Below are 12,999 nucleotides of genomic sequence, written 5' to 3'. Positions count from 1 at the left end.
AAACCAACATATAGTTTTGTTTTAATTGTACAATTTAAACATGAACCATTCTTTTATAAACCTAAATTGACATATAATTTCGTTTTAATCGTAAAATCTAAATTTTAACCATTCATTATAAACCCAAACCGACATATAATTTTTTTTTAATTATAAAATCTAAACCTTAAGCCTCATAAACCCAAACTAATCTTTAATTGTAAAATCTAAAACTCAAACTAATATATAACTATGTTTAATTAAAATAATACATATTTTGTTTCATTAATCTGTTTTTTTTAACTTCTGATTTTAATTTATTTTTAACATAGTATGACGTGGCATAATCCTATAGGTTTATTGGTTATGGTTATAAGAGGTGATCAACCTAAGTATTGTTTACAGGAAAAATATATAAATTGAATTTTGTACATATATATTTAAAAAAAGGAAAAAAAAAATATTTTTCGATAATGATCAAGGAATGGGGATTAAGGTTTATCAAGGATTTCGGAAAATACAATATTTATGTAAATTCTTTCGACCTAGCTCGCCATCATCATCCAGCGAGAGAGGAGAAGAATGAAGAGGACATCGACGGTGATTAAAAGAATAAGAAGAAGAAGAAGAAGAAGAGACATGTGCAAGAGCCACAAACCAATGCCGGAGATTCCTTTTGATCTCGTTATAGAGATTCTCACTAAACTTTCTGCTAAACCCCTTATGAGGTTCAAATCAGTCTCGAAGCTATGGTCATCCTTAATTTGTTCTCGATATTTTAGCAACCGTCTGCTAAAGTTATCGTCCACACCTCGTCTACTTATGTTTATGGGCTTCTCCGACAACAGTCACCTCAAAGTCAAAGATGTACTAGTATCATTGTCGCCTTCTCCTGACTCTGACATTACAAGTACTACGTCTTCCTTTGTAATAGACCAAGATTTGACCCTCCCGGCGATGAAAGGCTACTACATCTCTCACGTTTTTAGCGGCTTAATGTGCTTTGCAAATAAGCTAAGTGTCCAAATATACAACACTACCACTAGACAATTTGTTGTCTTACCTCAAATAGAAGACTCCAACATCATAGCTGAAGATCACAAACTTACGAAGATCATGTACTATACTGGACATGATCCAGTTTATAATCAGTATAAATTGGTTTGCACAGTTGCAAGACCCAGTGACGATGTTGAAGAGTGCACGTACCTGTCAGAGCATTGGGTCTTTCTACTAGGAGGAGAGGGATCAAGTCGATGGAAAAAGATATCATGCAATTCTCCCCCACATCTTCCTTTGAGTGAAGGATTGTCTATCAATGGTCGTATGTACTATCTCGCTTGGGTTCGTTTGCTTCACTGTGTGCTTGTGATTTTCGATATTAATTCTGAAGAAACTAGTATGCTCGAAGTACCTAATGATATATATTGGCGTGATACTGGTCTTATCGAATACGGTGGCAAAATAGCCCTTTTACACTATACCGATCTTGAAAACGAAGGCGTGATAGAACTCTGGGTTCTCGAAGATGCGGAGAATAATATGTGGAGGAGTAAGATTTTAGTGGTTCATCCTTCCCAATTAGCTATGGTCGATGGCATTAGTTTGAGGGTACAGGGTACAACTCGAAACGGCGAAGTTATCTTGGTACCTGAAGCAAATCTTTTCAACATTTTTCTCTATGATCTACAAAAGAATCATATAAGAAAAATTGAAATCAACGGAGGACCAAACAGCCATCTTACCAAAATTTCTGAAGTCGTTGGATTAGCTGATGTTGAGAACTTAATGTATATTTAAGTTCACTGGCTAGTGTGTTACTTTGTTTTCTTATTATAGACGTTTGTTATGCTACCTAATTCAACTGGAAAGAATTTTAAAAGCTATTATAATAGTTTACTTAAACAGTAGCAAAGGACCACGAAGAGACACAATTACCCAAATCGACTAGAATCTTTGCGATGAAGCCCGTCACTCACACGTCTATGAAGAGACCTTTTACGATCTACATGTCCTTCAGCACGTTAGTGTCCTGATGTTCCTTACCGACAGGGTCATGCATCCCCAAATTGGCTGTCAGAAGTACAGTTAAGGAACCAATCTCTGAAGACTCAAAATTACGTGAATCCAACATATATCTTATATAACTTGCAGTCTCTGATATGAAGAAACAAGGGAGATCAAGAAATGAATCTTTTTGCTTCTCAGTGACTTCATTGCATCTTCCCCTTAGGCCTTAATCCATTTTGGATTTTCTTATATAAACTTTTGGCTTAAGTGTTCCCACTCTCTGTTCCCAGTCAGCCTCCTCTTCGCCAAAAATCTCCACACGCAATTTCTGGACAACCTCAGTGAATTTCCCTCTGGAGCAGAAACGTTATGACCCAAGGGATGATAAGTGAAGCAACTAAAACCATCTCTTTCATTCATTCTGGGGACTACATAAGTATCCTTGAGTAAATTCTGGAGCAGTTACTTATCGCTCGTTGTGATAAAGAACTTGCTTTATCCAAGTCATCAAGAACAGCAAAAGCTTTCTGTTTGAGTATCTCATCCTTCCAAGACTCATGTGCAATCACTGTAAATTCAATGTTTGGATGAGCTTCCTTCAATAGCTCTTCCAAAATTCTCTTTAACATCTTACTTCTGCTGAAAGAGAGATTTATACTGTACCGAAGCATCAGATACAACAATAATCGAGGAACTTTTAGGCACGAGGCTCTCATGCTCAGGGATCAGAAATAACATTACGCTGTTCCAGAACTGATGTGTTGGTGTTACTCATTAACCTGTCTTTTACAAAGCTGTTTGGGAAGAAATCAAACTCGATTGTCTCTGAGAAATGAGAATACTACATATTTATTCTACTTTTAACCCCAAAGGTTTCAGGTTTATTAAAAGCTCCTAAACTTTGATGGCTAACGATAGAGATCACTGATCTTTTTGTTAGAAACACACGTCAATAATGTTTGATAACTCTAATTTCTAAAAATGTAATCCTAGTTTCAATGATCTGATATGTTAGAAGCACTAAAATCCAAACACAACATTGTAAAGCAAGTTCATGTTCATTTGGTGGACCCTTTTAAGTAAAAAGACACCACCATCAGAGTCTACATAAGCAAAGTAGAAGCAATAAAAATCCTTAAACCTTCATCAATCAATCAAGCAACCAAATTTCAGAAATTAGACAATAAAAGAGCACAAGCATCAGAGAATCTACAGACCTTTCAATGTTTTATCCATAACAAATAGTTTTTATGTGTCTAAGAACACAAGTGATAAGAGAGTTATGTGGAGGAACACAATTGACTAAGGAAAGTGTTTTCAGTGGAAAACACAGTTGTAAAGAGAGAGCCGTGTGATTTCTGTGGAAACCAAGCTGAAAAGAGAAGAGTGTTTTTCCTCTGGGAACACTATGGAATCAGTACTGCTTAAAATTTGTTTTCTGGCCGGTTGTGTTATTAACTCCAGACGTTTGCTGTACAAAGAGAGAAAGTTGTCAGACACAGAACATTAAACTCATCACATGTTGTAAACACACAAACACAAACAATGAAAACTTACCAAGTAGGCTTGTTCGTCACGGGTTAAAGCACGTCGTCCAGACTCAAATCCTAGCCATTTCACATAATTTTTCCTGTCTTTGTTGGTCCAGTCAAACGTGTAATTCAGATCAGGGCACTGATACGGATTCCTTGCAAAATTCTTACGTTGACCCTTACGCTCATCTTTGAATTTCTTGTTTGGACTCTGAAATATTTCTTCTGGTGGATCATCATCAGAATTCGGGTCTTCGCCTTTACCATTTTCATTTTCACCTATCACTAAGCCCTTAGAAGATACCGATTTCCTCTTACCACCTGCAGAACCTGTCGAAGCTTTCACCAAACCAGAAGAAGAAACAGGATTCTTCTTACCATTTCCAAAACCTGAAGCAACAGCATTCTTGGTATCTGTTGAACATATTTACACATCAGTAAATCAAGTTAACAAACGTATGCAACATTAGGTGTAAGAGAAGCTAACCAAATAGGACTAGTTTAATCCTTTGATATATATTTGAACTCTAAAGCTTGATAACATAGCAATAAGCCAATAAGCAATAACAGATGGCAAATCATGAAAATTGTTAAATGTTCCTGCAATTGAAAACTCTGATCTAATAATGAACCAATATCAACAACCAACACTGAGCTGATCAATATCAATCACTTTTATGACATCTTTAATAAACGAAACTAACACTTGACTGCATCAAAATCTAGTAGAATCTCTAAAAGGAACACCATAGTCTGATCCAAACCAAGAACAACAGTCAAGATCTAACAAAACAATTCATCTAACTCCAAATTAACTCAGATAAGAGTACAATCAATCTCACTTAATAGCAAATTTGAACTCCAAAATCTAAAGGCACAGCTATATAATCATCAAACAAACTCAGATCAACCAAAATTAACTAGCATAAAGTTGAATTATGAGATGCATCAAATTCTTGGTATGTTCGAACCAAATACACCAATCACTGGGATCATGATCCATTGATCTCTACCATAAAATCAGAATTAAACAAGAAAACGATTGACCTCATCACTTCATTGTAGCAAAATCAAGTATCATAACAAAGAAGATCATACCAGTTTTTGGTGCATTAGGAGAAGCAGCAACTTTCTTAACTGTGGATGAAGCAGAGGCTGAAAGAACATCATGCAAAGAGTATCATTAGCTTAAGAAAAACAGGCTTGAGTAACACTCAAAATCTAAAGATGATCATATAAATTTGATATGAGATGCATCAAATGAGAGTATGTTCAAATCAAATATATCAAACCACTGAGTTCACAATCCATTGATCTCTACCTTAGTATGTTCCAAATCGTCACAGATTCTTCATAATCACAGTAAACAAACCTCAAAACCAGAAGCTTGATCAAAAACAGACGAAATCAAATGTAATCACCTAATCAAACACTAAATTTGACAAATGAACAAAACCTAAACAAAACGAGCATGAATCAAAAAGCGTAATCGTTCCAAATCATCACATAACGATCGAAATCACAGGTCTGAATCTTCGATGAAACAAAAATAGAAACAAATTCGAATCCAAAAACTAGAAACAGATTCGACTATCCCAAATCAATTTCATCTTCAACAAGTAATCGACAACCAAAAACGAGCTCGATCAAAAACAAAAGGAGCTTGAATCTAAGCTTAATCCAAGTTTATCTTAGAATCCAACTCTAAAATTTGAAAATAGAACCAAAGGAGCTTGAATCTAAGCTTAATCACTCGATATCTGAGGCGAAATCAGATTCACCAAGCGATCGAACAACCAAAATCAAACCAAATTCGAAAATGAAGATCAATCAAGGAGAGATAAATCAAAATACCAGATGAAAGTGGAGGTGAATCCGTTTTTGTTTTCCCTTTCTCCATAGCTCAATCAAGTTTCAGAAGAATCTAGAGAAGAGAGGTTGTGATGGATTCGAAATTCGAATTTGAGAAAACAGAGAAAATGGAGAAGAAGACGTAATATTTTGTGAGCGGGAAGAGACTTAAGCATTAAAACAACACAGTACCCGTTTATATATTATTTTATGTACCAGTTTATGTAAAATACATAATTGCCATGGTGGCTATATAAGCTAGCTGATCTAGTTGTCCCACCCCAGTTCGACTCCCACCTATGACATATTAAGTAAAATTAAATATTAGCCATATTATTAATTTTTTTTATATAAGCTTCAACAGTTTTTTAACTCTTCAGTTTTACTTTATCTGCTGCGAGTGTCGTAGTGTTATGTGTAAGGTTCTTTTGTTTTTTTCTAAATTCTAGCATTTGAAATTTTTAACAGAAAAGAAAAAGATATATATAAAACAAGTAATCACAATTTTGAGTCTTAAAGATGGGATATGATTTTTTTATTATTATTGCTTTCAATGTCTACGTTATTGCTTTCAAGTTTTATAAATTAATCAATGCATATTCATTGAGATAATTAGCCATATCTTAGAACTTTAAGATCAGCGTACTTAATTCACAAAAAGTAAACATAGAATCATTATATTTTGATGGTGAAAATTTTATATATAATCTGACATTAGTGATCTTTTCCATATGATTATCAAATCATTACATATCAGAAACATTCATTCATAAACCCTTAGTTCTAGCAAGTAAGAATCTAAACCGACTTAGCAAAGCCAACTCTCACAGTTGGTATGTTGGATATGGGCCTTGCCCCTTCCAAATTAGAAGGCTTACAAAACAAGATGTGCCAATTAATGAAGCCTCTCACCCAAAAACAGGCCCAGCACCTTCGCAGGGGTAAAACCGTCATTCGCCAAGGAGACACAAAGAGCTTCTAGGTTTCTGTGCAACTATAAATACATTAAACCACTGTTTGGAACGGGGATCGGTCCAGAGGTTATTATCCACCAGACTGAGAATCGTGCCGCGCCCGAACTCGCCCTAACCCGAGATTCCCGCCGCGACTCTCTTTCTCGTGATTTTGCACTTCTGTTTCGTATTAGTTTCTCAGCTCGGCAGATAGTCTATAACTGCCGCAGCGAGACTTCTCTCTTTGTAACTTCGGATTTTCCGCAAAAGCTAATAAAGAAAATTGTTTCGTATCGTCCCAAAAATCTCGTATCATTATTGTAGCTGCTCCCCCCTTGCACAAACAATTGGCGCCCACCGTGGGGCATACGAAACACTTCTTTCTTGGCAACCTTGAAGATTCCGAAGTCTCCCGGAGAATCCAAAGCAACATGTCCGACGTAAGCTCATCCAGCGACAGGGGAACGAACACCTCCCGACGCCCAGATCCCGACGCGCCCGTTCTGTCTCCGGAGCGGCACCTGTGGGGACGCAGAAGAGCCCGAACGAATCTGCTACCACACCTCCCTGGAGCAACGACAGCAGGCGCCGCGCCCACGAATGTCGATCCAGAACGTGCCGAGCCGGAAACTGCTGAAACGGAGAACGCTGAGCCGGGCCAAAGACTGCCGCACCACCGTGCCGAGCCGGAGACTGTCGAGGTGGAAGCTGCCAATCCAAGACAGAGACCCCCGGCCCGCCAAACCGATCATGCGCATGCTGCCACGGGAAACACCAGGCCAGTACGCATCGCTCCGGCCACCGCGGCTACTGCCCATGGTGGAACTCACCTTGACGGCCTGATGCAAACCATCCTCGACCGTCTCGACGACCAGGACGTACGAACCTCCGAGAGGATCAACGCACTTGGAGAGGCGAACGCAGACACCCGAACTAGGATTGACCGGCTCAGGCGCCATCGACACAGCTCGCGACTTCACCATTCCCGGCTGGAAGAAACATCGCCCCCGCCTACTCCGTTAGACGAACGCACCAGGGACCAAAGACGCCAGCCGGCGTCGATTATTGTGGGATCCATCGATGAGCTCCAACACGAGAACCGGCCTGGCAGTCGAAACAGAACGAACGACCATCTCCACCGCCGCGACCAACATCCGACAAACGTACGACACCTAGTCAGCCGACCCGCGAGCGAGGAGAGCCAGGCCCGAAACCAAGAGCTGGCGCAACTGCAGGCACAGATCAAGGACTTGTCTTCCAAAATGCGGCAAGCCAGCACGGCACCCGATCTAGAGAAGGTGCTCGAAGAAATGCAGCGGTCACCTTTTACGTCCAAAATTACGGACATTCACGTACATCATGTCACTAAGATGAAGATCGTTCCTTACAACGGTTTCACCGATCCGAAGGAGTTCGTAAGATCCATCCAATTGGCCATTGACCGCGCATACTTCACACCTGAACAGAGCGACACCGGGAGTTGCCAATTGCTCGTCGAGCACCTCACCGGAGAAGCTCTGAATTGGTTTTCCCGTCTCGATTGCAACTCAATCGATAGTTATTACGACCTCAAGAAAGTATTCCTGCAGCACCACATGGTCTTCATGAAGCAAGGCGCAACAAACGCCGACCTCTGGACCATGTCTCAGAAAGAAAACGAGCCCCTCCGAGATTTTATGGAAAAATTCAAAAAAGTTGTCAGCACAATCGCAATAGCAGACGACGCGGCCATCGCGGCTCTCCGAAACGCATTGCTTTTCGGCTCAAAGTTTCGCGAAGACCTCATAATCTTGCAGCCCGCCACACTCGACGACGCCATACGAAAAGCAAGTCGATACATCGAAGTCGAAGAAGAAAAGGCGGCACGAGCGGAGCGACTCCCAAAGCCATCTAACCTAAAGTCTAAAGTATCGGAGACCAAAGCACCAGAAGAATATGCTGAACCGCGCCAACACTACGATCGAGAGTACGCCCGAAACGATAAAACGCGTAAGCCTACCACTTTTGCCGTCAACGGCCAAGAGCAAAAACTAAACGGCAACAAGCCGTGGAACAAGTGGTACCGCGACTCCGGCATAACCTCAAAACGAGGATACTGCGAGTTTCATAAGTTCGCTGGACACACTACGGAGGAGTGCCGACAACTTCAAGCGCTACTCCTCGAAAAGTTCAAAAACGGAGATTTCGATATCGAAAGGGAGCGGCGCCAAGCACTCTCGCACAGGGACAACTCCTATGTTGGATACGATTCACAACAGCACCAGCGCGACGGCAAACAGATTGAGGAGGAGCCCCGCGCTCTCCGAGAAGAAGCCCGACCGCCGCCTCCCCCTAAGCGAAAGCAAGATCTTCCCCCAATCGACGACGCGTACGCAGGCCGACAGCGCGTAGATATGATAATGGGTGGTCTAACGACGTGCAACGATTCGGTTCGCTCAATACGGGCATACCACCGACAAGGTGAAAACAGCCGCAGCTGGCTCACGAGGAGCAGCCCGGACGTCGAAAACTACGAGCCAATCACCTTTACTGAAGCGGACGCCCTGCAAACAGGACCTAACAACGACCCGCTGGTCGTCGAATTGGCAATCGGGGAAAGCGTGGTTACAAAGATCCTAATCGACACGGGAAGCTCTGTTAACGTAATCTTCAAAGACGTATTGATTCGGATGGGAGTCGATCTGCGCCTTGCCGAGCATAACACGCAGCCTCTTACTGGCTTTGACGGAGACACAGTCATGACGGCAGGCACGATAATGCTCCCTATCTACGTCGGGGGAACGATGCAATGCTTTAACTTTGCTATTGTTGACAAACCAATCGTATACAACGTCATCTTAGGCACACCGTGGCTGCATAGAATGAAAGCTATCCCTTCGACGTATCATCAATGCGTGAAGTTCCCTACTCAACGAGGAATCTATACATTGCGAGGCGATCCATTGGTTGCGCGCACATGTTTTATCGTCGAGAGACAGCTGCGCAACGCTCGCGCCAATGCCCAAAGAATGTTTGTCATCTCTGAATCAACCCCGAAGGTGGATACACGACAAGCACCACACACGGAGTTAATCGACCAAGTCAACATCGACACAACTGATCCTGCACGTTGCGTAGGAGTAGGTGCTGACCTTCCACTCCCATTGAAAGAAGAACTCGTGAAGTTCCTACAACATAACTCTGCCACCTTCGCATGGACGATCGCCGACATGCCCGGCATCAACCCCGAAGTTACGTGCCACGAACTGAACGTCGATCCAACCTTCAAGCCTATCAAACAAAAACGAAGGAACTTAGGTCACGATCGCGCCGCCGCAGTAAACGAAGAAGTCCGAAAACTACTCGACGCCGATTCTATAATGGAAGTACGATATCCAGAGTGGTTAAGCAACCCCGTGGTTGTTAAGAAGAAAAACGGCAAGTGGAGAGTTTGTGTGGATTTCACCGATCTCAACAAAGCCTGTCCGAAAGATAGCTTTCCTCTCCCGCGCATTGACCAGCTCGTCGAAGCAACTGCCGGGAACGAACTCCTCTCGTTTATGGACGCTTTCTCTGGTTATAACCAAATTCTGATGCACAAGAACGATCGCGAGAAAACCGCATTTATCACCGAACAAGGAACATATTGTTATAAGGTAATGCCATTTGGTTTGAAGAACGCCGGAGCCACATATCAACGCTTGGTGAATCGAATGTTTGCAAGTCAACTCGGCAAAACGATAGAGGTGTATATCGACGACATGCTCGTCAAATCCACCAAATCCTCCGAACACGTGTCGCACTTGCAGCAATGTTTCGAAGTCCTGAACAAGTATAGCATGAAGCTGAATCCTGCTAAGTGCACTTTCGGAGTGAAGTCGGGAGAGTTCCTGGGATACCTCGTCACCCAAAGAGGTATCGAAGCAAATCCCAAGCAGATTTCTGCGATCATCAGCCTCCCCTCCCCAAGAAACACTCGTGAAGTGCAACGCCTTACTGGACGCATTGCGGCATTAAATCGATTCATATCGCGTTCGACTGACAAGTGCCTCCCGTTTTACCAACTGCTACGTAGCAATAAACGATTCGAGTGGGACGACAAATGCGAGGAAGCTTTCAAACAGCTCAAAGACTATCTCTCGTCTCCTCCGGTGCTCGCAAAACCTAACCAAGGAGAGACTTTGTATCTCTACATTGCCGTATCAACTTCGGCGGTCAGCGGTGTCCTTGTCAAAGAGGATCGCGGCGAGCAGCACCCAATCTTCTATGTCAGTAAAACTCTTGATGGCGCAGAGCTTCGCTATCCCACTTTGGAGAAACTTGCATATGCGGTTGTCATCTCAGCGCGGAAGCTCAGGCCGTACTTTCAGTCCCACTCTGTCGAAGTTCTCACCAATCAACCACTCCGAATAATTCTCCACAGTCCAAGCCAGTCCGGCAGACTTGCAAAATGGGCCATCGAACTCGGGGAGTACGATATCCAATACAAGTATCGAACGTGTGCCAAGTCACAAGTCCTCGCGGATTTCCTTGTTGAGCTCTCGCCAGATCTCGAGCAAGGAGTCCCGCCAAACGAGAAATGGACGTTGTACGTAGACGGCGCAGCCTCTAAACACGGTTCGGGGATTGGAGTCCACTTGCAGTCACCAACGGGTGAAATATTAGAACAATCGTTCCGCCTCGCCTTTACCGCCTCGAACAATGAATCAGAGTACGAAGCACTGATTGCAGGGCTCCGACTGGCACACGGCATCGGAGTCAAACGAATTCAGGCATACTGCGACTCCCAACTCGTTGCAAACCAATTTAGCGGCGATTACGAGGCTAAGAACGATCGTATGGATGCATATCTCAAAGTCGTCCGAGATCTCTCAAAATTATTCGAGGAGTTCGACTTGACCAAGATCCCCCGGAGTGACAACGCGCCAGCCGACGCACTCGCAACGCTCGCGTCCACATCCAATCCGGATCTCCGCCGAGTCATACCCGTTGAGAGCATCGACCATCCGAGCATCGACCTGAGTTCATTAGCCCAACCGATCACGACTTCAGTCGCCGAGCCGACTTCAAACGGTACCGCGCCCACAAACGAAAAGCCTGCCGCCTTGGTTGTAGATCCGACCTCTGCAAAAACTGTTGCATTGGTTGTCGATTCGACTTTGGTTTGCTCCCCTGGAGCGTCCGCATCGACTAGCTCCGCAGCTGCCACTCCGAATAACGGTTCGAGCTCCTCGCAACCGATCGCCGAAGCAACTCTGAATAATATTAATGTGGAAGCTACTGCTGCATCGCTACCACCCGGACAAATTCTCATGGTCTCCGCGCCACTTAACGACGACAATCTAACAACGCACAGCCCGCTCGCTTCATCGAATGATCCGTCCCCCAGCGCAAAAGCCAATATCGGCAACTCCATAAGCGGTCATCCCAAAGTCCGAAACGATTGGCGCTCCGAGATAATTAACTACATCGTAGACGGCATAATACCATCGGATAAGTGGGAGGCACGGCGTCTGCGTACGCGAAGTGCCCAATACACCGTGTTGAAGGGAGACCTCTTCCGTATCACTCCGTCTGCTATCCTAACATGCGTAGGTTCCGACCAAGTCGATGACATTATGCGAGAAGTCCACGAAGGCGCAGGTGGAAATCACTCCGGTGGGCGAGCTCTTGCCTTACGAATCCGCAAAACTGGTCATTTTTGGCTAACAATGAATGCGGACTGCGACAAATTTGTGGCGAAATGCGAAAAATGCCAAAGGCACGCGCCTCTCATCCACGCTCCAACCGAGCTCCTTCGCACGGCCTCCCAGCCTTACCCATTCATGCGTTGGGCAATGGACATCGTCGGTCCGTTACCCGCTTCACGACAGAAAAAATACATACTCATCATGACCGACTACTTCACGAAATGGGTTGAAGCCGAATCTTACGCTAGAATTCAAGCAAAAGAGGTGCAAAACTTTGTATGGAAAAACATCATATGCCGCCATGGACTTCCATACGAAATCGTCACGGACAATGGAACCCAGTTCACCTCGCTACAATTCGAAGGATTCTGCGCGAGTTGGCGAATTCGCCTGAGTAAGTCTACGCCAAGGTACCCCCAAGGTAACGGCCAGGCCGAAGCCACGAACAAGACGATCATCGACGGCATCAAAAAACGCTTGGAAGAGAAGAAAGGCGTTTGGGCCGACGAGCTCGACGGCGTCCTATGGTCCCACCGAACCTCACCTCGACGGTCTACGGGAAGAACGCCATTCTCACTAGCTTATGGCATGGAAGCACTCGCCCCGGCCGAAGTGGGGATACCGACGCTCCGTCGCTCTATGCTTGTACACGATCCCGCGCTGAACAATTCGATGATACGAGACAGTCTTGACTGCCTCGAGGAAGAAAGGGACAAGGCACTCCTCCGTATACAAAACTACCAACAGGCCGCGGCGAAATTCTACAACAAGAAGGTCAAGGCGCGCCACTTTGACGAAGGCGACTTGGTCCTCAGGAAGGTCTTCGAGAACACGGCCGAACTCAACGCCGGCAAACTCGGCGCGCACTGGGAAGGGCCTTACCTTGTCTCCAAAGTCGTCCGACCTGGAGTCTACGAACTCCTAACGATGGATGGCACGCCCGTTCCCCGGTCATGGAACTCCGGCAATCTCAAACGCTACTACTATTAAGCGGCGAGGGCCGCG

The 12,999-nt window shown here is 44.1% G+C and overlaps 1 protein-coding gene and 1 long non-coding RNA gene across 2 annotated transcripts; one reads left to right on the top strand and one right to left on the bottom strand.

The window, feature by feature from the left end:
* The first annotated feature begins 463 nt into the window (after nt 1-463).
* On the top strand, nt 464-1,779 carry LOC17877979 (F-box protein At4g19940). Its single transcript, XM_006286194.2, has 2 exons — nt 464-475; nt 529-1,779. The coding sequence occupies exons 1-2, from the start codon at nt 464-466 to the stop codon at nt 1,777-1,779; spliced, it is 1,263 nt and encodes a 420-aa protein (XP_006286256.2).
* Nucleotides 1,780-3,284: 1,505 nt separating this feature from the next.
* On the bottom strand, nt 3,285-5,420 carry LOC111829616. Its single transcript, XR_002832995.1, has 4 exons — nt 5,376-5,420; nt 4,620-4,676; nt 3,547-3,935; nt 3,285-3,460 (listed from the first exon to the last, which is right to left on the bottom strand). It is a non-coding gene; the product is annotated as an uncharacterized LOC111829616 (long non-coding RNA).
* Between the last annotated feature and the right edge of the window lie 7,579 nt (nt 5,421-12,999).

The sequence above is a fragment of the Capsella rubella genome, unplaced genomic scaffold (genome assembly GCF_000375325.1).
Source record: "Capsella rubella cultivar Monte Gargano unplaced genomic scaffold, Caprub1_0 scaffold_7, whole genome shotgun sequence".
In the NCBI taxonomy this organism is placed as follows: Eukaryota; Viridiplantae; Streptophyta; class Magnoliopsida; order Brassicales; family Brassicaceae; genus Capsella; species Capsella rubella.
The sequence above is the reverse complement of the archived record's forward strand: the minus strand, read 5'-3'. Positions and strand labels throughout refer to the sequence as shown.